Below are 25945 nucleotides of genomic sequence, written 5' to 3' on the forward strand. Positions count from 1 at the left end.
CTCAAATTACATTTGTGTTAATAGACGTACATTATAAATCCCCATTTAAGGAAAGCTAGCAAAGAGTGCTTGACATGTTCAAGGACGAGCATGCAAAAGGGGGAATAATTCAGCCCCTTGTGAGAAATTCAAATGTTTTTTTCTTGTCGGAGGGGAACAAAGATGCGAAAATGGGGTTTAGCATAATTCCAAAAAACATAATGAGAGAAAGGGGAGAACAAATCTAAATTAAGAGGGGAACACAAATCAAAGCAATTCACACTCATTTCAAACATCCTTATAGTCAACCCTGTGGTTGTTGTTCATCCCTCATCAGAAATCTATGGATACTGACCGCTGTACTGCCTTTTCGTGGCGTGAAAGCCGGTGGCTGGTGGTGGGAACTTCTTCTAGGTCGTCATCCAGGTCACATCCGTGGTCAGCTGCCTCTTGCGAATAGCTGTGCTTCATGACCAAGATGCTCCTGCGGTTTCCCGTGGTCGGCAGCAGGGGCCGCACTGACATGGGCGGCTGTGGGAGGTCTGTGAGCAGGGTGGCGGCTGCTCCGTCGCGGGGGCTCAAGTTTCCGCGACTCCCCCGTCCACTGAGTGACAGCTGGGATATGTGGGCGGAGCCAGGGTTGGAGGAGGACCCACAGTGGTGATCGTGGATGCAGCGTGAGGAGGCACGGCGAAGGGCGTGGTAGTTTTCAAAGTCCTCCGCCAGGTCGACTAAGTCTGCAGACGCCGCTGCGGCCGCGGTGGCGCTGCGTAAAGTACACAGCTCATAGTGCGGCGGCTCAAACACTTCCTGGAACATGGTGGGGTCAAAGTCCTCACGCCGCAAGATGTACTTTTTGCGCGGCTGCTTGATCTGGACAATGACAGAGACGATGAGGAGGATGAGGACGATGCAGCAGGTGACGCCAATGATGGTCCCGTTTGTGTTGTTTAGGTTGTCCAGGATGTTGGCTTTCCTTTTCTCTGTACAGTCACAGACACAGCAGAATAGAGAAGATAACTATTAGAAAACTAAATTACATTTAAAAGCCTTCCCAACTGTATTCCCTGTTAGTGACCATTAGTTTAGTACTCACCAAACACTTTAGTTTTGGTGCAGATTACACAATTTGGATGGCAGGTTATTATTCTCTTCTTATAACCAAAAATGTTGAGAAAAGTGTTACAATTTTGGGAGGTTATCAAAGAGAGTATGACTCCCAGTGTGGGGGCTATTTTATCCTACATTATTTTATGAGATTGTAAATGATGTCAGAACACACCACAATCTCGCTGTTTAGAGCTCTTTAACTTTGTGGAAGCTTGTCCTCAATACCACTGCACCAGTTGGAAGCTGGCATTAGCTGCTCATTAACTGTCCTGCTCAATTAGCTTTTAAACTACTTGTAAAGCAAATGCAGAGATTCTCCTCTTCACACATTATGCAAGTCATAAAATAGTTGAAAACATAATGATTTATGGAGTAAAGAATGAAAACAGTTTTTGTTGAACAAAAAGTTTGATACCAGAGTGTTTACTGAAATATTCTGTACTAACACTAACAAACAGCGATGTTCGCAGACTTTGGTCCCCACTTAAGCCCCAATCTTTTAATCATTGGAATTTGGCAAGGTGTTTATTAACACTTCTTTTCTATGGAGAAACAAAGTCAGAAGAGATATTTTTACTTTACTTGAAGACTTTAACACTGGACCAAGTCTATCCAGAACAAAACAGTGCATCCTCCACTCTCGTAGGTGGTTTTCATGGTTTAAAACTAAACATACTTACTTAAGATGTATGCATTTTGCAGTGTCATGTAAGAGTCTGGTCTCTCATTTTCTCTACTTAAACTTTGAAGCTCACACTTTAGTCTTAAAACATGCAACAATCGCTCAGTTGGAATAAATCACTGAGCTGGAAACATTAAAAGGCAGCAAAAGACAGTTTTGAACCAACTCATGAATCAGTGTTAGCTGGAGCTATAATCTGCCAGTGACAGTTTCCATAATATCTGGACAGATTAGCCGTCACTGGCAAGAAATGAAAAGGGCCATTTAGGGCTTAACGAATGATCCCGTGAAGATATTTCCTAACAATCATAACCTATCATGAACAAGGTTAAGGCCATGATTTTTTACGAGGTACCAAACAGGACAAAAGGGTCGTTTAAATCACAGCTATGGTCCGTTAATTACATGAAACCACACAGAGTGGCGCAACCTAACAGTGTGTAGATAGAGACATTATAATGACCTGTAAGTACTTGTGAGAAGGCAATCTGTGGGGAGATCTGTGACATTTAAATACCGGATAAACTTGTAGCACACATACAAACGCACACTGAACTTCAGTGACAGTAAATGGATACATTCAGAGGCGTAAAAGAAGAGCGGAATAAAACTTGACATTTAAACACTAATGAGGACACATATGGGGACTGTGGTGGACCTATGCATTATTAGAGGAGGAGATGGCAAAAGGCTGAAAAAACGTGGTCGCCTCTTGCTGAGTCCAAACAACAAATATTTACAAATTTAACATTAAATAACATTATAAACTCCAATTAGCACCTAGTAATTATATGTGTCTACCAACAACATTCGATTTCTGACCAAAATGCAGGAAATATGGTCAACACAAAAAAGGTAATTTACAAGTTCGGTATAAAGAAAAGTCTGAGATTAAGTACAATACACTTCACAAAAACAGATAATACAGAAAACAAGCAACACAAAACAAACAGGTATACCCTGTTGTATCTACTTAAAGGAAGGGTGGCGCCATCTTGGACAGTCATGTCTCTACAGTGGCTGGAGCAAACAGACCAGTATGTGTTTAATGTTTTGAAGATGGAGTTTACACAGCTCCTTCCACATGAACTCAATGCATAAAACAACAGTTTCTATGGAAACCTCAGCCACTGACAGACAACTCAACATGCCTGTTAATGAAGATGTCCTTTCTGGCATGTGAAGGTCATAGTGACTACATGTAAGATTATTCTTACACTTATTATTGCAACAATAATAACACAAAAACAATATTGACAAAATCTACTTTCTTTTTAAATCATTAAAATCCCAATATAAAATACTATTGTGCAGCCATTCAAACCCCATAAAACTTAAGTATGCAGTTGAAGTAGCTGTTTATTTCTGCCGCTGTCCATGGTGCTGAAAATTTTAGAAAGAAGTGGATGGTCTCTGTCAAGGCTGCTCATTTTTGTATACAGATTCATCAAAAGGTGTTCTTACCTTTCTTGAGTTATGCTGCTCACAAACAGACAAATGCCTGCAAAAACATAACCTTCTTGGTTGAGGTTACAAGAGATGTCTACATTTGGATAGTGAATTTTAAAAAGGATAGTGTTTTCTCTAATCAAAAAGGGCTGGTGTGCACTTACTGGCAAGTCTTGAGACTGAGAGTAGCCCTGCATTTCACACTTGACTTTTTGACTGAGTACACCATCCAGACACTTGTGATGCACAACATGTTGTCCTAAATGTCATTGTGTGTGCCCACATATGCATTCAAAATAGCAAGAGTGAACTACGAGAGTTGAGGCACAGCAGTAGTCTCTTCTTGTGTCTCTGCACAGTGCCACGACTTCCTCCCAAAAAACACAAGTTTGGCACAAATGAGCTGAAAGGTGACATCTCACCTTTACACTGGTTCTCATCCCAGGGATAGACACAGTTCTGCATGCCGTTGCACACCAGTGTGTTGTTTATGCACATGTTGCTGTGACAGAAGAAGGCATCTGCCTCACATGGAGCTGGAAAACAAGACAACAAATTTACACAAAAGGTCTGGTCATTTATATTGCTTGTTGTGAAATCAACTGAACCCCCCTTTTTTAAGTGGCTCTAATTTATTCGGAAGATAAATAAATTGTTGAACTTTATGTAACAGCAGCAAATGATCAGGACACATACTGCAGCTCAGGGGAAGTTTGTGGTTGCCAGGTTGTCAAATCAGATCGGTTCCCCACGAGCCCATCTGTTCTTCATGAATTTTCATCCTCATGCTCCTCTTCAAACATTTGCAGAGACAACTTTTGCACGTGACTGAATTGTGTGTGCACAAAAGAGATTTTTAAGCTCAATTTTTTGGGAGACCAACCATCATCGGACAGCTACTTTATTTTGAACCTTTGAAGGCTCTTAACTTTCAAACATTAACAAATCCATTGACACATTGCTGATTACGCCTATTGGATCCATGCAACTCTCTCTCTGTTTCAATGTTGCTTGATGACAATCCCACACTCCACACAGGATGTGATTCATTTGATGTCAAGACAGTCAGACGCAACAGCAACATTGTGCTAGTAAAGCAAGATGGCGGCAAACAGGTCGGAGTATGACTGAAAACACAAAGAAGCGCCCTCAAGAAGTCTGAGGAGTGAATTCTACTGCTCAAAAAAACCTGGTCGTTCAGCAGTTTGACAGTACAAATGTCTCTTGTCTCCGCTCACCCCTGCTCTGCTGCTGTATACACACAAATACTCCCTCAGTCAGGCCCGACTGTATTGTCTGATAGAGCCTGTATTCAGATGAAGAAGTCACAAAAGAACAGTGACATGATAAGCTTACTACATGCTTAACTATTGAATATTCAGTGTATAGTGTAATTGCAATGGTAAATATTAAGGATTATTAAAGGAAATATTGACAATATGGGATTTTGGACTTGTTGGAAGTGCAATAATTTATGGAATCAGTCTATATAGTATATAATAATTCAATAGTCTAGATAGTAATAATAATAACAATAATAATAATAATAATGCATTTTTTTATAGGTGCCTTTCAGGACTCTCAAGGTCACCTAATAGTATATAAGCACTATAAGTGATATTGTGCCATTATGAATAGATGAAAGTGCGGGCCGGATTTTAAGGTGATTAATGATTCAACTAGAACTACAAAGTAGTGTAGCATTGAACGTAATTACTCCCACTAAATACTGTTTGAAAGTGCTGCACTTCAGGAAATGTACTCTATAATTAACCATTTACTCTGTGTGCTCTTATGGGGAGAGAGAACATACAGTACTCTAAAACCACTTCCAAGTTCAAAATGTCCCAAGGTGTGCCTTTTTTGCCACTGAGGTGACTGTAATGGATGTCTCTATCTTGTTGATGGCAGTTTGGTGGTGGAGGAGCTGTCTTCCCTCCCTCTATCTCTCTTTCTTCTTTGTGCATGTCTCATATTCTTTTCCTTTTCTCCCTCTCCTCTCTCTCTCACACACGCAACATTGGCACTACCTTCTATAAGAGCTTGCCAGTGTTATGGCAGAGCTGGAGACTATTTGACAGTGTTACCACTGTGATGTATGGCTGTTTTCATCCCAGCCCTCATCCCAAGTGAATAATGACACACCAAATTAGAGTGACTTATCTCTATGTCTCTTTGTCCCACCCTGTCCTGCCTGGGCCTCTGCCAGCCTTCTCTGGGCCATGTTGGCTCTTGATTGTGTGCGTTGGTAGACTTTCTCTCCCTGCCTCTCTTTCTCTCATACTGTAAATACCATAACTGCAATAGTTATTATGATAACAACCACCAGAGGGAGCCCACTCCTTCCCATTCTGTCCCCTTCCACACAGCACAGGGCGAGACCAGGCATTAGAAAAGAGCACAATTCACACTAATCTTCTGCTAAATTCATTACAAGACTTTGTAATAAAAATGCCCCCTTTTGCTCGCACTGACCATACACAGTTGGTGCTGGAAGCATAAATTAACTCCTAAATGAGTGGCTGATGAAACTAGTCTGGGTGTCTCTGCAGAGGTGGACTCCACGAGCGTCTGCGGTCAAGTGCTTGAAGCTACGCTTGATTACAATCAAATTTCCAGCTCAAATAAACATTATATATTTATTTTGTGTCTGGTTTTGTTTGTGGGAATGCAGAGACGGGGATGATGTGGGTTTTATTGGTGCTGTTTGCAGCATTACATCCATCCATCTGAGAACACTCTCATTCCATCAATATGACATTTAAATTTGTTGCCATATTTGTCTTATTCAACATTTAATAATGGGTGAAAGTCAGTGTCAGTTTATCTGTATGTTCTTATTGGCACTAAAATGACAGACCATAATCTGCCTGTTCCCCTCTAACCACCAGCAGTGACATATGCTGTAGTGCAATATGTTCAGTAAACCAGCACTATAGCTTCCATATCTAATTTCCTGTGATCCTCCACATCCAGACATATCAGATCCTCATAGTCTATAGGTGAAGAAGCCCATCTCATCACATCTTCAAGACAATGGAGCAGTTTACCTCTTCTTTTTCTCCATGTATGTCCATCTTTAAAGTAACCACCTTTCTACAAATAATTCCCAAATGCACTTATCATTAGATATCACTATTAACTATAATATTGTCTATTACTTATATTTACCTATTTATTTTCACCCTAAACTGGGCATTATCTGCAAAACATTTTGGTAAACTCTCGTTTTCTTCCCATGCACTCAGCAATACCAAAGCAACCAAGCTAATAAGTGAGTAGAAACGATGTAATCTGACCCAAGTTATAGCAAAGATGTATATGTTAACAAACATTATTACACTCAGTTGGTCTCCAAAGCTTCCATACATACAATTAAAAAGCTTTGCAGGAACAAGGTGTGATGTGTGTAGTGGAGCAAATTTTCAACTGCAGCTCCAGAGACAGGTTTCTGTTGATGAGGCGTAACAATGGTGACAGCTGAGGTGTCACACAGTCAGATTTAATAAGGGTCATCAATGCTTCCTATTGTGTACATTTTATATATATATATATATATATATATACATATATATATATATATATATATATGTATATATATATATACGTATACATATGTATACGCTGATTAGCCGGCTTCCTGCAACAGTGCGAGTTAAATTACCGTAATAGAAACCGTTGGAATCTTTCTGATAGCACAATCTCGTCGCATAATTACGGTAATTCAAAGTGCACTTGCGCAAACGTTTTCGTCTGTGATACGCTCGCACAATCTGTCGCATAATTACGGTAATTCAAAGTGCACTTGCGCAAACGTTTTCGTCTGTGATACGCTCGCTGTTAAAGGGTTAAAGTTAGGGTAAGGGGCGAGGGAATACATTATGTCCCTACCGTGCAGTGTCCTGTACCCACAAAGTAGTCCTCATAGGGACCAAAGACCAAGACCTAATGAGGCAGAACCTAAGATTTAAGGCTTTGGTTAAGGATTATGTTTTTACAAATGAAGGCTCCAGACAGAAATAGCTGCACAAACCTGTGTGTATGCGTGTGCATGTCTGTAGTAGACTGTGAGGACACATTGACCTTGTTAGGAGATTTTGGCTGTTCCTCACAATTTAAAAGGGATTTTTGAAAGTTAAGACTGGGTATAGGGCAAATGGTTAATGGTTAAGGTTAGGCATTTCATCGTGGCGATTAAGTTTAGAGTAAAGGACTAGGGAATAGGAGACAGAGAGACAAAGAACAGTGTGAGATTATTAGTTTTAACAGGTGTGAATAGCAAGAACAATAATAAAAAAGGATGTTTGCATGTGTGAACATCTTTCCCACTGGGAGTCAGTAGCTATGAATGGTCCTGTAAAAGCTGCTGGTCCCACTGGGAACCAGCTGCTGTGAAGAAATATATAAAGGCTTAGGCTCTGCTGTGGCAAGGGAACACTTATTGTAAAATCTGCCCGGTAAGCTGCAAATCCACTTAGTTTACCTGTAGCTGAGCATGCACAGAGAGAACATGCCTGCAGTGGTTATATAATGGCTTCCTTTTAACTTGGTGAGTTGAATTATGGAACATTTACCAATGTCCACTCGCTAACTACTTTTTTTCAATAGCTTTCAACCACATCACTGGACGACCTGTGATCCAAACACACCATGATGATGATTGTGAGTTTATCTCTCGATTGAATGTCTAACTTTCACTAGAATTCCATGGGCAGCCGTACTTCTTCCTGCGATTACTTGCTTTAAATTGGAACAGTTTACAGATGTAGACATTCATGCGGTAGTGAAGGACACATGGGTGTGTTTGTTTCCTTTCAGAGCCTAATCAAATAAATGTCAAAAGAAAATTTCCTTTACTTAAGCCATCAAAAAAACATTTAGTTTCCTGGGCAGCAGTAATATTGCCAAATTGAGTTTGTATCTACCACTTGTGCGTCAACAAAATCATATGAATTTTAAATTACAATACATGTATCAACAGCGACTCTTTCAGTGAAGTATGCAAAGCGTAAAGAATAATACATTAGGTGGATGATCAGTGTTAGACCTTGTATATTGAATATGGTTCAGCTTCATTTTCCAAAGCATTAAAAAAAGCCACTGCATGCTGAAACAGCTGCGACACTCAGCGTGTACTAATTTAAAGCACTGTTTTCTACTTCTTCATAATGCTTTAAAAACCGAAAACATGGTGAGAATGCACACTAGACTGGATTACTCGTTCCACGGAGTCTGCTCTTCCACACTGGTTCATTGACAGTTTTGACAGGTTTGGTGCAGTGCTGCTGAGCAGTGGTAGATGTTGCTCTGAAAGCTGAGGTCTGGCTAGGGATCGCCTGAGTGACTTAGGCAGAAGCGTTGCCCCAGCAACAGCACATCTTGGCTCCACTTGGTGAAAAGGCCTTACAAAAGGGACACTGACATCACAACAACAAACAACTCCGCCGCTGCTGCTGTCACCCATTCTGAAAAAGCAATAGTCACAAACATGCCAACTTTTCACTACAACATTCTGTACACACCTGTTTTGACATGTTTAAATAAATACTCTGTATAAGGGGCGGCAGTTGACTGGGGTTTAATAATTATGCATTCATGTGGGAGAAAGGTGTGATATCAGAAAAGCAAATTCAACTCAGATGCATACAACACCAAAGACATGCATTGACTTGGTTCAGGTGTCATTTGTAAAAGGGATTCTTATCAATGTGACTCACTTCCTGGTATAATAAAGGTTTAAGGTTTAAGCTTAAATAATAATAGTAAAAATGTGATGCATTGTGGCATCAATAGACCATTCCAAAATGGATCAGCTGTCACTGAGTTTCATTTTGCCAAAATAAAAATAAACGAGTGGATTTAATTGAAAACAATGTAGTGTTTGCACTTTAATCTTTTTCTTTTTTTTTCGCTTTTGAGAGCTTCCTCTTCAAGCTCAAAAAATTGCAGATGCTCTGTTCAGTGGTGCGCTGTGTTTTGTTTAAAGGCCTTGTAGAACAATACCAATCTGTGCAGGCTCATAATGGCCCTCTGAACCTCTTCATTTACCTCATTAATACAAAGAAATACCCCCTGCAACCTCTGTCAAAACACCAAGCTCCATCACTGAGATGCGAGTGAAAGAGAACGACGGAGAGCGTGCATGTGTTTTACCAGGTATTCGGTTTAAAAATAGATAAATATGAACATACTGTGGCTGCATATTACTCCGTTTTTGCTCAACTTGGCTTAATCCCATCCACTGCACATGTCCGACCCGTGGTGCTTCTGCAGATCTCAGGTGAAATCCACTGATAATGTCATGTGAAAATGACCCAAAGGCAATATTCCATATAATATGAATCATGTTCCCTGGTTTCCTGCTTTGGTGCAGTTTAAATGGTCATAAAACTAAATGGAAACCTCTGACAGCACCTTTTCAATGAACAGCATCTGATATCACTCCCCATAAACGTGGTCACTGTGCCTCCATGTTCTTTTAATGGGCTGCCCCTGAAGACTAGCTCTGTTCTATTCAGGGTCCCCTTCGTCACTGTCACAGTGTTGTCACCTGATTAGTGTGACAATCAGTTTATCTCATTAGATGAGTTATGTTGCAGTAAACACCCTTAAGCGTGAAAAGGGTATGTATGTGTGTGAGAGGACATAATGTTTCAGAGATGGGTCTTACGTTCTTGGTAGGTTGTGAAGAGGATGCGAAATCGACTTTTACGGCTGGCTTCGTCTGCCCACATGCGGATAACACCGAGCGTGGAGACCAGCATGATGTCGTTGGCTACCGTGGAGCAGAACTTGCTCTTCAGGTCTTCCACCGAACTGAGGCAAGACAGGAGGAAAACGATAAATGCATTGTTTATCACATTTGTCATGTGCGTCTCAATAAGACCAATAAAGCCACAGATGATGTTGAATTACGATGTTTCATTATCTGTCTGGTTATCCTGTGATCACAAATGAATATGAGTTTTCAAGTGCTTTGTAGTTTCATTATTGTCTTATCACTGCATATCAAATACTGCCATCCGTACTTATCATTTCAAAAAGCAAAAGTTACATGATGAAGGGAAACTGCTCATTCTTGTACAGAATTATTTGAACTCCTCTTGAATGTGAGATGAAAAGATTGAGACTCTCTTTTCTGCACAGTCGCAGCAGGTTTGCTAAGTAACATAGACACAACAGGATTGTCAAAATGCAGTATTTCTTCTCTCCCTTAAATACTGCACCGCTGAGCAGCAAACTGCTCTCATCGTGATTATGAGATGGATGACAGAAAACACTGTTATGCCTCCGCATGACTCATTAAAATGAGAGATTCGATAAGTCAGAGAGTCATACCTGCCACCGTCATACACCGCCACAAAGTTGCGCTTGCACTCATTGGAATTGGCCATCTCATAGTCGAGGAAACGTAGGTAGATCTGTCCAGTGTGTGCAGGGAGCAGAGAGGAGAGGGAGTACAAAGAGCAAAAAATGGAGATTAAGTAAGGGGAATTTTAAGGATGTTACAACATTTGGACAAAAGAAAGGGGAAGAAAAAAAATCAGTTTTTTCATATTATGACCTGTGCATCACTTTCATTATCCCAGTGCCTGACATAGCAGTGCTTTAATGAAATAAGACTGCGGCTTATTCAAAGTCATTACATTCACATATCAAATGAAGACTCAGAATCAGACTCAGGAGTCCATTAGCTTCACATGTATTATCCATATCTGTCGAGATAAAGCATAATTCAAAAACCTACACACTTATTAAACATTAAGGACATGTGAGACATTTTGCCGCATACTTTGAATGTTCAGGTAGTCAATTTCACAAAGAGAAGTTGTACCATCTGTACAACAAAGGCTTTTCAAACAATGACAAATACCGTATGCACATAATGTCTTCTATTGTATTATCCTAACAATCCTTGCTGTTCTTTCACCCTTCACACCAGTTTCCCAGTTGCAGTCACTTCAGTCTGTCACTCATTTATCAGGCTGAGATCACCCGATCACAGCTATGGTTCTGGTCGACTGCACGCGGCACTCGCCATCATTACCGTTAATGAGTGGACCACTCCCGAACCGTGACGGACTGAGACGCCCAAAGACAAAAGCTGCAGATGGAGCATGATAATTGACCACACAGTGTCAACTCGGCTTCTACGACATGACAAGTGAAATGGACTGAAGTGGGAAAACAAGCCAGCCAAATCCACTAAGGTCTAATACTGGTGTCAATAATCTTCCATCTGACAAATTCTGACTTATTCTGACACCCTGTTGGCTAAATTGGCTTTGTCACAAGACTGTGAGAGGAATTAGATACTACCCAATGTCAGTGGTGGCCTCACAATACAAAGCTAGATGTAGATACAGTATGTAGACTATATTACATGTACCATGAACACAATGGGAATACGTGTCGCTTCTGAAATTAATTTCTGCTACAGAATGCATGGGCTTGTAGTAGTATTAATGCCTTAATCCCCGCAGACGGAGCTGGAAGATCGAGGAGGCTTTGAGGACATTTACTATCAGATATCACCGGGGAGTGCTGTGTAGTCTCTTCAATATTGCATGGATTTAAAAGTATTGGGCCTTTAAATGTGACAGATAGCTTGAGACCGTGGGAATTTAAGTATTTAAGAAGTGACAGAACCTGCTTAAATATTTCAACACAGTAATGAAATGAGACCATGACAAAGCCCTTTTGTAATTTGATTGTACACTGTTATAAACAGCAGCCAAATCTTATTAATTGGTATATTTCAAACAAATGAGATGAAAACAGGGTGTCGATGCATTGTTTATGTCATATGGATGTGTATTGAGGCATGCGCATTCTACACTGGCTGTAATGTGTAGGCTAATTAACCTTGATTAATATTTTGATTGAGGTTTATTACATACATTCGCAATACAGCTATAGTTAAGTGTTGTCTTCTAAAAGAGTACATTTATAACATTAATAAGTCACTGTGAATAATTGCATTAACGTGTTGTTGAATTAAGAAACGTAACCGTGTTTATTAAGCAATTCCGTGCTCTCATGAGCACGTTTTCTAGTCATTTAAATAGAAGCAATAACGACAGAAACAATGTTCAATAAAAAATGCATTTGCCGTGATTATCATTGCCATTACTGAGCATAATTTGATCATTTATTTATTAGGTGTTTTTTTCAGCAGCTTTTAATTTATGGTAAAGTTGGTTTGAAAATTGTGTTTGTGTTTAGTTCATCATTAAATTTAATTAAGTTGAAAAAAAGACGAAGAAAAAGTAAGTAGGTATATGGTGAAAACCAATGTCATCTAATAATGTTCAGGTGCAAATCTTCAAAGTTTAGTCGAAAGTATTATAAATAATACATGTACCCACTGTCCCAGACTCCTCCCCCCTTTTATAGACACCAGAAGTCCCCACTCTTCCTCCTTCAATTCCTGTTCTATTTATTTGGCATTTGAGCTAAATAACATATGGGTTTGTTGAGTCAAAAATATCAATAGGAAATTAGTTGTAATGGGTGGTCAATGGCACATGAAAATGACCCCACCCTTAGGCACATTACCAAAGATTTAATGTGCAATTTTAAAGGTCACAGTCAAGGTTAAGCTTATGGCTATAGGTGCTGTAAGTTTGAATGCAAGTTTTTTTTTGGTGTGTTCAAGAGGCAAATAATTGGAAAAAGCACCAATAAGCATGTTAATTAGGGACACTTTGCCCAGTCATTTCATTGTCAGCTTGTAGCAGCCAAATTAGACGTGAAGTTTTGTACCCTCCGCAAAAAAGAACGCATTAAACGCAGCGGTCTGTAACCAATAAAAGTGAGTTCACTCAGGGGAGACTAATTACAAATACAAAACATTGTTGATAAAGCATTCAATTTTTAATAGACTTCATTTGGTGCTAATGGCTGATGAAAGCAACAAACTTACCATCATTAAAGAATATAATCCCCCAGTGTGACCATCATAACTGACTGTGGGTGCAGACACATACAGTATGGTCTTCTGAGTATGAATCCTGTTCCTGACTTTGGGTGATGTCCCTGATGTCCACAATCTATCACTGGTTTGGTGCTAATGAGGAAACATTGTCCATGAGCAGAAATGTTACATAAACTAAAGGCCCAGCGTGAGGAACATGGTGAGAATTACACCCGCTTAATTTGAGGCATTTCAGGGCTGCATGTGACACATTTAGAGGTAAATACATGCAGCAGTGTCACTTTTTATTATACGTTCGGTCATAAATTGTCAGTTCGAGTCAACATGAAAGTCTTCGTCAACCTTTCACATTGTATAACAACAGCATTAACATCCTACTGTTTAGTCTTTCATCATTTTTTTCTTCCTCCTGCAAAGTTTGCAGCCCAAATCAATGGTCGAGAAGCTCTGAATAAATGTTTGCTGGTCGGGAAACCTCTGATGATGATGATGATGATGATGATGGTGCTGACATTAAGGCATGGACAGGCTCTGCAAGAACAGAGACATTTGTTCTCTCTCCCCTCGTTTGGGAGTTCTTGCAGCGCGTTCTTGACACATCATTTGGGTGGGCAGAACTTTTCTCTTGTGTGGTGTCCAACAACTATTGTGTGATTGGCCAGACATTTGAAGTGGGTGTGGTTAATAAGGAAATGTTGTCATTCCCTACTGTATATGGGACTTCCCAGGAGATCTGCACTTGATTTTCTCGTGAAGTATGGAGAGTCCTGGCCAGAACTATTCTTACATATTCTCTATTACAGAATAGAGAAAAAGAACAAATTTCTCTATTCTTACACAGTATGTACAGGCCTTTAGCCTTTAGCCTTGACATAAACATCTTGACAGCTGGCATTAAGTCAACACCAGCCACAATGTGTTATTCAATTATTTGGGTTGATAAAAAGTAAACTTATGGGAGACGAGATAACCCTGTCTGCGAATTAGACCATTAAAAAATAAAGGCTTTTAAGTTTTTACTTTGCTGAAGTCTTCCGACTGACCAGTGATGAAGACAAATGTGACATGACAGAGCCTGATGACGACAATGGTTCAGATAGATACAATCAACAATTTGTAAGGCACGAGATTGGCTGCGGCAAGAAAAATAGGCTGTCTCTACATTGATCCTGCAGCACCTGATAATGGCACAGAATCCATCACTGAAGGATGAACAATATGTTCTCACCGTGCTTTTAAAAGTGCCCGGTAACAGCGGTCGAGCTTGTTTATTGTGGCCAGAGTGAATGTCCATATTTTGGCCATTATCTTCATGAAAAGACACAGAAGGTGTCAGACAAGTGCAGGCAGGTGTGGTGGAAAAATCCAGACACAAATGGCGTCTGTGGAAATCAGCGACCATAATGAGTCAAAATGAGGCACGTACATGTTTTTTTGGCTGGTTTTTAGACAGATGTCTAAACAGAAATACCACTAAGAAGGAATGTTACTGAGAAACCAGTGAACAGTTTACATTCATTATGTCTTTATATTAATGTATTCTAATGTCATTGACTGGATACAGGTATAATATAATTATTTTTTTCTTTGAGAAATCTATCCATATATATATATATATGTATATATATATATATATATATATATATATATATATATATATATATATATATATATATATATATATATATATATATATACATATAAATGTAATTAAAATGAAAAATGGAAGTGTAAAGCAATCACATTAAAGCTGGTGCAGTGCTGTCACTTCTGGCAAAAACACATGGTCATTACTGCTTACTTCCAGGTACATCTTTCACTCAGTTTCCCGCTTTCTGTCTCTCTGCCATCTGCCATCGCACCCATAAACTCTGTCACTACACATTCAAATCTTCAATAAAATGCTTTATTAAATGTATATTTCCCATTTTCCATCTTCCTCTCTCCCCCTCTCCTTCTCTCTCCCTCTCCGTTGAGCACTCCAGTGCAGTCTAATTACAGCCTCCGGTGTAGGATGTCATTATCTCGCTGCTGTTTCTGGCACACTGGGTACAGTGCAGTACTGTATCAGCATAGGGAAATGAAAGTCCTACTCTGCACACACACAAACACACACACTGTGAATGGGAGCAGGATGATAAGGGGAGAAGTGCATCTTGTGCAACTGCAGTAACAGTTGCATGAATGACAAAGAGAGATGAAGCAAGAAGCCAAAAGAGACAAAGGCATTTCCTGCAAGTTTGAACGTTGCATGTGTGACTGCGAATGAGCAGCGACGGTGGAGGTAAAAGCACAAGGCCCGTGTGATAGATTTGTGTTCAAAAAATGTATTTGCTGGCTTGTCTCTCGGTGTCAATGACTCTTAGCCTTTGGCGCAGGACACGCGCTTCTGCGGGGCGAAATATGACAGCGATTCAGACCGGATGAAATACATCACGCTGCAAGACTTTGTCCCTTTCGCTATATTTCATGCACATCCCACATGGATTCATGAACGGGACACACACACACACACAAAATGGACTTATGGGACTCTTTGGCAGTGCAGTCTAGGTAAGATGATTAATCAGTGCTGCTTTATTTGAGTCAACTAAATAATTTAGCAGGATAATTCCTTTTCAGCCAGTAATACACTAACTCCATGATCACTAAAAGGTGGACCACGGTCTGGATCACTGTAGAAGAGCAAGATCTTCTACCACACTGCCCACGTGAGTGGGGCTGCTTTTTTTTCTTGAGATTGGAACTCTTGCTCTTTCTAACACAAGCCACATGTGTTTCATTAACAAAAGGAGACAAAGAAAAAACTCTCTCACCACCTTATCTGCCACAAACGTCACAAATGTCCTGTGTTTGTTTCAAAGTAAAAGCACTCTCCCCCACAATTTCAACGAGGCGTTTATTGTGAAATATTTGCAGGACCCAACATGTAGTTGATCACAGAGCAATATTTCAAAGTATATTACGGCATTTTTAAATGTAAACGCTGCATAAAAACATAACAGAGTCAGCAGAGTTTTTGTGAACAAAAAGAGAGCTTAATTTAATGGATTATTAACATACACATTATTTTATTTCAGTCCCTTAAATTCCTTTCATATGTCCATCTACGGCACGTTTTTACGTTTCATGGCCATCTCTTCATTTTCACCTGACATGACTATTTAATGTTAAAATGAACAAAAATGGTCAAAATATAATTTCCTTTTACTTGATTCGTAAGTCAGTTGATTGCACACGGACACTGAGGCACACATTTTCACATACAGTACCCTGAATTTAACAATTACATGAATGACAATTTTTGACTGTATAGCTCCACATAAGCGCTAATTTAAAATGAATGAATGGTCTGGTGACACAGTCGTGCAGTTCCTGTGGCCTTGACGCTTAAAATAAGTAAACAATGGCAGAATAATGAAAACCCATCTATGACGTCAATAAATACATGCACACATTATGTATTGTAATATCTGGAAATAAGCTACATTGTGTATCACCATGATGAATATATTACATTTTGAATTATCTGGAGAAAAGCTCCACTGGACATCACCATTTGCAGTTACATCATAATAAATGCGAGAAAAGGTATGTAATACAATACGTCTTGTCAGCTGCTATGACCATAACAGTCAAAGTAACAATGTGGTTTTACTTTTATTAAATTAAATGCACCTTAAAGGGGGACTAGCATCATTTCACCAGTGAATTTAGGACAGGACTGTGCATGCACGTCAGTTTGGACTCATATTAAGTTATAGCATCTATATATAAAAAAAAGTGGTTCTTCCACCGCTGCTCTGCTCTCTGGAAACTTTTAATCCTGTGGCGTTAATGCAGCACAGGTTCTTCCAGTAGATAAGCGAGAATGTCTAATATGGAGATGGAGCAAAGGTGTGTGTGTGTATGCATGTCTGAATTAGTATATACATGCAGTGCAGCATTGACAACACTGGCAGGGAGATGACATACAGGCAGCTGCAGGCCTTAGGGTCAAACTGCAGGATGGCAGCACTATTTCATCAGCACGGCCTCTCTCTCTCTGTCTGGTCTACCCCACTCTCCTCCTCTGCCTCCTCTGCCTCCTCCCCCTCTGTCTCTCTTTCTCCTTCTATCCCTCTAATCATCTTGGCAACAGTTAACCCTGCTGCCTAACCGTCTGGCCCTCAAACAAGTTCCCCCACAGCCACAACACTCACACTGGGATATTGCTGACAGCGGCAGACAAACCAATATGCAATATCAAAACTCTCTGAAGCAACTCTGCTGTCTGCTGCGTGTATGCACAATGGAAGCGGCAAATTATAAAGAGAAACAAAACACGTAATTTCATTTCCATTTGATTCCTTGTGACATTTCAACATTGGGCTTTAAATCTAATACACTGCTGCATGCGAGCGCGGCTTACGTCACTGACCTTGGAGCGCGGCGGAGCGCGGATGTACCATTTACAGTCCACGGCCTCGGCAGTGCCAGCCTTCCCGTCTCGGGTGATCTGATGAGACTCAACAATACCTTCTGGACCGACCATGTCATACTGACAGGCTGCAACACAAAGAGATGCATAAAACAAACACACAGACACACAGACATGATCATACAGTATGCAACCGGAAAGAAACACAAGAGTAAGGCAGAAAGGGAGTGAATGTGATGAAGTAATTGAGTCTAAGAAAGAAAGAAAGAAAGAAAGAAAGAAAGAAACAGAGGCAGAAAGAGAGATAGAAGGAGTATACCTACAGGGCAGAGGTGGAGGTACTCCCAAGTCTGCAAAGTCCGGATCTGAGGAGAGAGCAGAAGAGGGAGGCATTCATTTTTAATATATGGTTACAAAATAAGGATCTTCACAGAGGCAAAAACAACAAAACAACCAGGTCTAACAATGAACTGAGGAAGTCCTCCTTCCTCCTAAATTATCTTGGGATCTGTGACTGTTTTGCTGTTTGTTGTCTCTTCTTTGCCTTTGAGTCACCTAAAATAAACCAAGTCGTGACATGTAAGAATCTGAACACCCATTTTGATGTCCTAAAATTCGCCAAGTGGACTTGCTGCACAGGAAGTTCACAGTCATCACATCACAGGTGCATATTAGATGATAGGGAAGTAGATATATGCTAATTTTTCCATACACTTCAATTAAAACACTTGCACTTTGCATTCAATATATTGTTATTTCTGGTTTGGCTTCAGGAAGGAAATCACAAGACTACATTTTATGATTTCTACAGCTGTAACATACACCATTTGTCATCATGTCCACAAGTGAAAAACATTTCCTCACTGGCCGTGACAGTGAGATTCTTTCTTTGACTTTAGCTCTGGAAAGTGCATACAATTAATTCAATGTCAAGCTGTAGTTTAAACCAAAAGACACCAACTTTGAATTCATAATTAGTAAAACAAATTGAGACAATGTGTTTGCCACTCTTCAAAAAAAAAAAAAGTAAAACACTTATTAGAGCCAAAATGGTGAAAACATGGAGTTAAAGCAAATTTATGGGCAATTAGGGCTTTGCAAGCACATTTCAAGGACAAAGGTTGGGGTTTTATGCAGCAGATGTTCTCCTGGGGTTTCAGTCAACATGGTGATCAGTAAAAGTTGCAGCTGTGTTTTAGAGCATTTTTGACAGTAATTTGGTTTAATTAGCATTGGTGGAGGGACGATGTATTTTGAAAACGCAGAGTAAAAATCACCAGTATGGATCCAAACCATGCAAACCAAGTGACTGCTGTTGTTTTTATTCAAGTCGTAACAGACAGTTTCATTAAACATGAAGGGATTTGTCAGGTTGTTGTCTTGTTACTGAAGACAGGTCACAGTAAGAATAAACAGGGATAATGTGTTTTTGAACTTTTAGTCCCGTCTTTGTTCTATTTTGAATACTTAGAGCAGAGATGTTCAAGCTGAACGGAGAGAAATAAAAAACAGTAAATTGTCCTTAAGAAAAGTCTCTGAAAGTGTTTGCAGACAGACAGGTACAATTAAATGAATCCCCAACCAAGAAAACACTGCAAAAAACAGACTTGAACAAAGTCATGCATTTTGTGGAGTGAATAAGATAAGGGAAGTTGGTGAAAGTTTTAAACAGTTGTTCTTGCTTCAATAAATTACATCAACAACCCTGACCTTGCCGAGGTGTGTTATTGCTTCCTCCTTGTTTAATGTCACAGTCTATTTTTTTTCTTTTTTTTTATCCACAAAAGTTTTTAAACCACTATAAAGGTCACTTCACACAAGAAAATGACCCCGGGTCAATGCCAGTTTTTCTGTAAAATCATCATTATTTCAGTGCTAATGCATGAAACACATATGAAATTCAAGAACATTGTAATAACAAATATTTAGTTACTTACTTATAAGCAGGGAGAGATGAGAATTCCTGTTATTCTTTAAGAACTGTGTTGCAAATAGTTCTGTTACATGATTTAAAACGATTAAAAAGTAGTCACGGGGCAGGACAATTGTTCTGAGACTCACTGCTGAGCTTGTGTTACACACATCACGTTGTCGCAATGCTATATGACATATTTGGCCCAACTAAAATCTTATTCCAGCCTGTGGTGACAGAGCAGTTGTGCTTTCAAAGATATGCGGTTAGCTGAAAGCTCCAGGCTACATTCATTTGTGGACAGACCCCGCAGAAATCGGAGACACTAAAAAGGCTTTGCATTAAATCTGACTGTTCCCTGTCACATTGAGACATGGCTAACACTGACCGAGTCCGGCGTGGAAAATGAGCTCTGATTGCACAGCGTGAACACCTTTCCTAAATGTCACTTCTTTTTTTTCCCCCGCCTGTGTGTATGCCCTAATTTTTCTATCTGGACATGAGTCAGAGCTTCACTTTGTGAACCATGGGCATGGAGAGAAAAGCCCATATATACTGTGTCACAGTGCATACCTGGTGAACATGACACGGGGGGGGGAATGAATAAAAACTGTAACTGAGGACATGACAACAAGGCTGCCAGGCAACGCCACCTCTGCAGGCATCTCTGATCACTGGTGAGTGCTGTTTTGTGTTTCTCTAAAGATGTTTTATTGCTACACTTGATTATTACTGCGGACAAGCTGTCCGACACTGAATTTTAATGCATGTGTAATCCAATGCATCAAGCTAATTTGCAAGGACTCCGGTTTTCAAAATAAAAACACCGAGAGCATTGTATCTCTGAGTATAATAACAATCCTCACAGCTATGTTTCAGAGACCTAATAACTGGACAATGAGCAAAAATAAAGAGAGTTCTCTAAAGGTTGGGATATGACACCCCATATTGTTGGCTACACTGCCTAACCACAAGAACTTCATTATGATAACCAAATGAGAGAGATTCTTGGCCTGGTTTCTGCTCTGCTCTGGTGGGGACTGAGATTTGATAAACCTCCCTTTATGGTGAAAAAACACCTGTAACAAATGTTATCAGGGCTGCAAAAAAAAATCCCGTCTACTTGCCGTCAACGCCAGCTGAGACTGAGTAAAACATTGATGTGAACTCAAGAGAAGTCAGGAGAGGTGCTGATAGTCTACTCAAGAGCCTCTCCTCAGGCTTTCGCGACATTTACTACCTGATTAAATGTTGCTGTCAAGTGAGGCCTGGTTCACACTGGACAGTTTTAAGGGCTGTCCGCACAAAAACAAGTCTGAAGTTTTTCTATCTTATCAGCGTTTCAGCCACGTGGAAATGTTATTTTGGGAGCCCTGAAATGCTGGTCTCTCTGGGACCTTGTGAAAAAAATCTCCTGACGTCACCCTTGTGTTTTGTGTACACAACCAATGACTGCTTTGGGAAAATGAATATGTTATATTCCCACCTGACACTCTTTATTATCCTCAACTTCGCCATTTCCCTCTTGTGTTTGGTGATTTTTCGCTTTCTGGTAACTTTTATTTTATTTCCTAAGTCGCCCTTGGCTTTCTTCATTCTGTCTTTGCTGTTGGTACACATCGCAATGTGTACTTACTCCAAAGAAGTGCATTTCTGTAGCAGCGCTACAGCGCCACAGCTAGTGCGCTACAGCGCGTGACGTTTCCTGTCAGCGATAAATCAGAGAGTGAAATCATAATAATTGGACGAACACGACGTAGAACGAAAGCACGAGACACGAAACTTAGCAGCCGCGTAGCACATGAGCGGCGCATACGCCACAGCTCCAGGCGTAAGGAACAAGGTAATCTGAGATATAAAAAGCTCATTGGGGGAATGTCATGCCCTTTAAGCGACTCCTCTGGCCGTGGAATTCAACTTTTCTTTTGTCAGTTCACAGAAATCCACCCACACATCTTAATGGGGCACAGGAAGTGAATATTTATCTTTCAATAGCAAATCACACATATTTACTGTAATTCCCGCTCGATTATTCCCACAGATGGAAATCATTATTCATGAAGTCTATATTTGACCCTCATAAGCCATCATAACTGTAGGAATCATATGTGCAGTGACAAGTGTGAGTAAATGGTGAGAAAAGAGACATCTGGCTTGTTTGTTCTGTTCAATTGTCAAAAAAAACAAAAACAATAACTGCAGAACAAGACACTCAAACAAATAGTAGAAAATAGAAAATAGAAAATTGGATAGAAAATAGAAAATAGTAAAATTAGCTTTTTTTCTCCTCTTGATTGACTAAATGATTAATAACCAAAGAATATCAACTGTCTTTTCAAGCAATTGTATTACTAATATTACTATAACATTAGCATTAGAAACGATGAAGAAATCAAGGTGGAAAAAAACATTTGTCTTTGTGAATAGAAAATGGGCTCTATGAAGCATTAGACACTGAATGAGCACATTATTCAGTGTAGGATTTCTCAAAATATTAAACTATTACTTAAAGCACCTGTATTTGCTCTATATTCAACAGCCTCCGTCTTTCCTATTCATGCGACTGTTCAGAGGTTCAGAATCGTGTCGTGGGCAGATAAGCAGGCTGGGAATCAGAGTGGAAGACACTTAATGAAACAATGACCTTGAGGTCATTTGTGCTGGTTACACCAGAGATTTATTATCGCGTACACATTTTGATAAGTTTCTTTTTTATCAAATCATACCAACAAAGGCTCTACTAAAGAGCTGCCGTGCCTATAAATGCATCGCATGCAACCCTTGACCTTTTGAGATTCCTGAATTTCAATCAGGTCGCTTCCATCACGTCCCCCCCATCAATCACTCCCACCCCCCTCTCTGCCCCGCCAAGATGAATCGATTCAATCAATTACATGGATTGATAAAATGATTGATGAACTACACGAGGAATGTGTACTCTTTTCCACCGCAGGTGATTTACCTCCACGATAAAGCTGGATGCCTCAGTTCAGTCACACCGTGTCGTGCAGTATTTGATTACAGAGTCACAAATCAAAAAGTATCCCTGCATCATACCACATGCACACGTCGGTAAGCCCATATAGAAGTGCAGCCACGGTGGATACTGTGCCGTTTGTGCTGAGGTGAAAGATGTGCGTCCTGCGTTGTCATTGTTCACTGCAGCTTTACGATCCTCCCGTGTGCCTTGGCCTGCACAAGCTGAATTCACAGCACATCCACACATGGCCGCACCCCCCTCCTCTCTCCATAAAGCTCTACAAAGAGTGTAATCTTTTGGGGGGGCTTACAATATTTACCCTTTGTGGCATAGAGAATGCTCACTTTAAAGCACAGGACACAGCACTTAACTCACATATTACACACATATTAAGAAACATAAAGAGGGAAAAAAAAACAATGTCATCGTCCTCCAAAACGGACTAAAAATACACCCCGTTGTGCCAAAACCAACATCCGGAAACACTTATATGAGCGTATTACGAGCAAAAAAACCCACAGACATTATGTACGAATGCCTCGAGAAGCAAACACAAGCAGCTCGCAAGAGCCAGCTCACATTTGCTTAGCTTCAAAAACATGATTATAATGCCAGCAGTGATAATTTAGTTTGCAATCAGAAATGAAAACAACCATTAAAAATGTGTTTATACGTGTCCCGATAAGCCCTGTTTAGCAGCATATTGGGAAATGCTCCATGAGAAAGCACTTGCACACACGTATGCACATAGACACACGCACGACATTTGTAATTACTATACAGCGATCACACACTTTCACTGTTCCACACTAAAGGGCCGACTACTTAGCTGAATGACATTCTTCCAAATTACTGTATATTGATTTTCTATTTTTGTGTCTTTGTTTCCTATGCATGTTCATTTTTCTATTTGATTTAAGTTTATATACAGTTCCCACTATGTTTTTCGTTTTCTCAATCCGTGTATTCACTAAAATCTAGCTATTATTTGATATTTAGACAAGTTATATAGCATTTCCTACGCAGCAAATGCCACTATACACAACATACTATAGGCACTGAAGCAGTTTTGTGCTTTTCAAATAGAAAGTCTGGAATAAATGTGAATTTATTCAAGTAAAACAGTACTAAATTGAATAGTACAGGACTGTGAGTGTGATTTATTTTGTTGTGGTGGTGATCATTTGCAATCACACCTATCATTATAAAATAATGATGCACTGATGCTTTCGTCCATTCATAATTTTAAAGCACAGGGCTTTGATTATCTCAGCCTCAGTCTCATTTCCATCCGTCTCTGTCTCCCTCGTCCTCGTCCATATACGGAACCACACTGACGACTAACTAGTCACAATGTGCAAGCGTTTATTTGCATACAGAGTGGGAGGAAGTGAGATCCGATCACAAGTGGTCACTTGAGAGTGATTGGATTGCATGAGACGGATGTTGATAGTCTAAACTTGGTCAGAGTCTGGCGTTGCTCTTCCAAACACAGGCACACAGCACTTTTTGTTTTTAATCTATGAATGAGATACGATACTTTTCATTTGGAAATGAACATCACACTATCCTGTGAGTATTCACTGCTGAGGACATGTGATTACCAGTGTGTGGCATATAATAACAATAGTAATAACAATAATAATAATAATAAGACTGTACATGGGTATATGAGTCATTTCCTCTCAGCTGCTCCGCACTGACATTTAAATAAGCATCTGATTAATAATCTCTGCTAAAGTGGCTGATGAAGTTAATGAATGGCTGCCATTTATCACACATAGGCACAGCTGCGAGTTAGAGTTTGAGAGACAGGCCGACACGGGAGAAAGAGAGAGTGAGAGATAGAGGAGGGGAAAATGAAACATTCCCTTCAGCTTGATTACTTTCAGCCATTTCAATCATGGCAGAACGCAATTTTTGGCAGAGGTGATTGTTGCTGTCATGGTTCACAGTTTCCAGTATTGAGAGTGTTTATCTGAAGTTTTCAATCAAGCGGTTAACCCAACTCCCGAAAACAAACGTACACATTACATAGTGGACTGTTTAAAAAAAAAAAAAGGCCATTGTGAAAACCCCGCTTGATGAAACAGCGCTATAAAGCTTAGCAATATGGATAACACCCACTCGGCAGTGCTTTGTTGACCCCGCGGATGACAGCCCAACTCCACAGAAGAGTGGCTGTGAAAAGAGGAGGCCACAGGATCTGCCGCGGACTGATAGGATTCACCACACCCTGGGTGTTATGGCCAGTGAGCTGGGTCTGTGCCCTGAACAGTGATTAGCAACAATGTGTACCCCGGTGCCATGCCATGAACAACACCAGCTACACACCAGCGAGTCCACTAACAACGGCACTGAACTCGTCTGCAGAGGGAAAGAGAGAGGGAAACACAGAGTGTACTTTGTGCTTATAGTGCAAAAAGCAACACGGTTCCCCCCCCTCCCTCTCTTTATTTATCCAGGCAGGCTTAACACAATCTGCTTCACATTCATAAACACAACCTGCCCTTGACCTCGATTTATCACACGAGTCACCATAAACTAAACACACAGAATTCAAAGTACTGTCTTTGGTGCAGTAAGGTGAGCTTTTGACTGGGAAATCATCAGGGGGAGGGTGGGGGTGGGGTTGGACTAAATAATCTGCACCATTATATCAGCCATCATAGATTCAGATGCCCTTGAGCAAAGCACTTAACCCCAATATGTTCTCCTGGTGTTCCATGTCCAGAAATATCAGCTTGAAAAAAGACGGAGATCTCGTGTCAGGTGTGTCGGCACTAAGAGGACAGACTGTCACAGCATATACATTACAAATCCTGTGTGATCCCTGCCCTTGTGTGAACTAATGATTCATGTGATACATTATTGATCTCCATAAGGGAGGTAGTTATAGAAAAGCTCTTAAAGTGGATCAGGATACAGTGTCTTACCCAAGGACGCATCAGCAGAGAAAACGTCTGTCTTCTAATCTCTGTACCAGTGGTTCTCAATCTTTTTTTTTTGCCTAATGCATCCTCCCTCACAAACAAGGTCATTTTTCATACAAATAAATTGTGAACTGTCCCTTCATTGTTTTGGTGCTGCCTGTTTCCACTTTATCTAACTTCCAGCTGCACGCCAACTACTTTTAATGCACTTTCTACTGTGAAGGTATAACAGCTGATTCAGTTTTTGGATACATTTCTAATCAAGTACTTGAGCTACTGTAAACCTGCCAATATATCCCCCAAGGTTCCAAGTAGACCTTGTTGGAAATCAATGCTCTAACCCAGTTAAATTAAAATAAAATATACCTTATTACAAAAATGTACTGATGTAATTATGTCTGTGTGTTTTTCTTCATTAGTTTTGATTACATGACTGAATTTCACTCGTCTTTACGGCCTATTTAGCAAATTGGTGTTGAAAGAGAAAACCCTCTCTCTTGTTAATTAATCTGTTCATTTGTCTAATTCTGTCCACTCTGACAC

General features: G+C 40.1%; 1 protein-coding gene across 5 annotated transcripts in view; it reads right to left on the bottom strand.

Annotated features, from left to right (window-relative positions):
* neto1l (neuropilin (NRP) and tolloid (TLL)-like 1, like) overlaps positions 1-25945 on the bottom strand; it is an 85013-nt gene that overhangs the window by 4551 nt on the left and 54517 nt on the right. For all 5 annotated transcript variants that reach the window (XM_044033190.1, XM_044033174.1, XM_044033155.1 and 2 more), the window contains 6 exons: positions 17901-17942; positions 17578-17705; positions 10559-10641; positions 9891-10036; positions 3643-3756; positions 335-962 (listed from right to left, as the gene is read on the bottom strand). In XM_044033190.1, coding sequence (XP_043889125.1) covers positions 335-962; positions 3643-3756; positions 9891-10036; positions 10559-10641; positions 17578-17705; positions 17901-17942 — 1141 coding nt within the window. The remainder of the gene's footprint in view (positions 1-334; positions 963-3642; positions 3757-9890; positions 10037-10558; positions 10642-17577; positions 17706-17900; positions 17943-25945) is intronic.

The sequence above is a fragment of the Solea senegalensis genome, linkage group LG1 (genome assembly GCF_019176455.1).
Source record: "Solea senegalensis isolate Sse05_10M linkage group LG1, IFAPA_SoseM_1, whole genome shotgun sequence".
In the NCBI taxonomy this organism is placed as follows: Eukaryota; Metazoa; Chordata; class Actinopteri; order Pleuronectiformes; family Soleidae; genus Solea; species Solea senegalensis.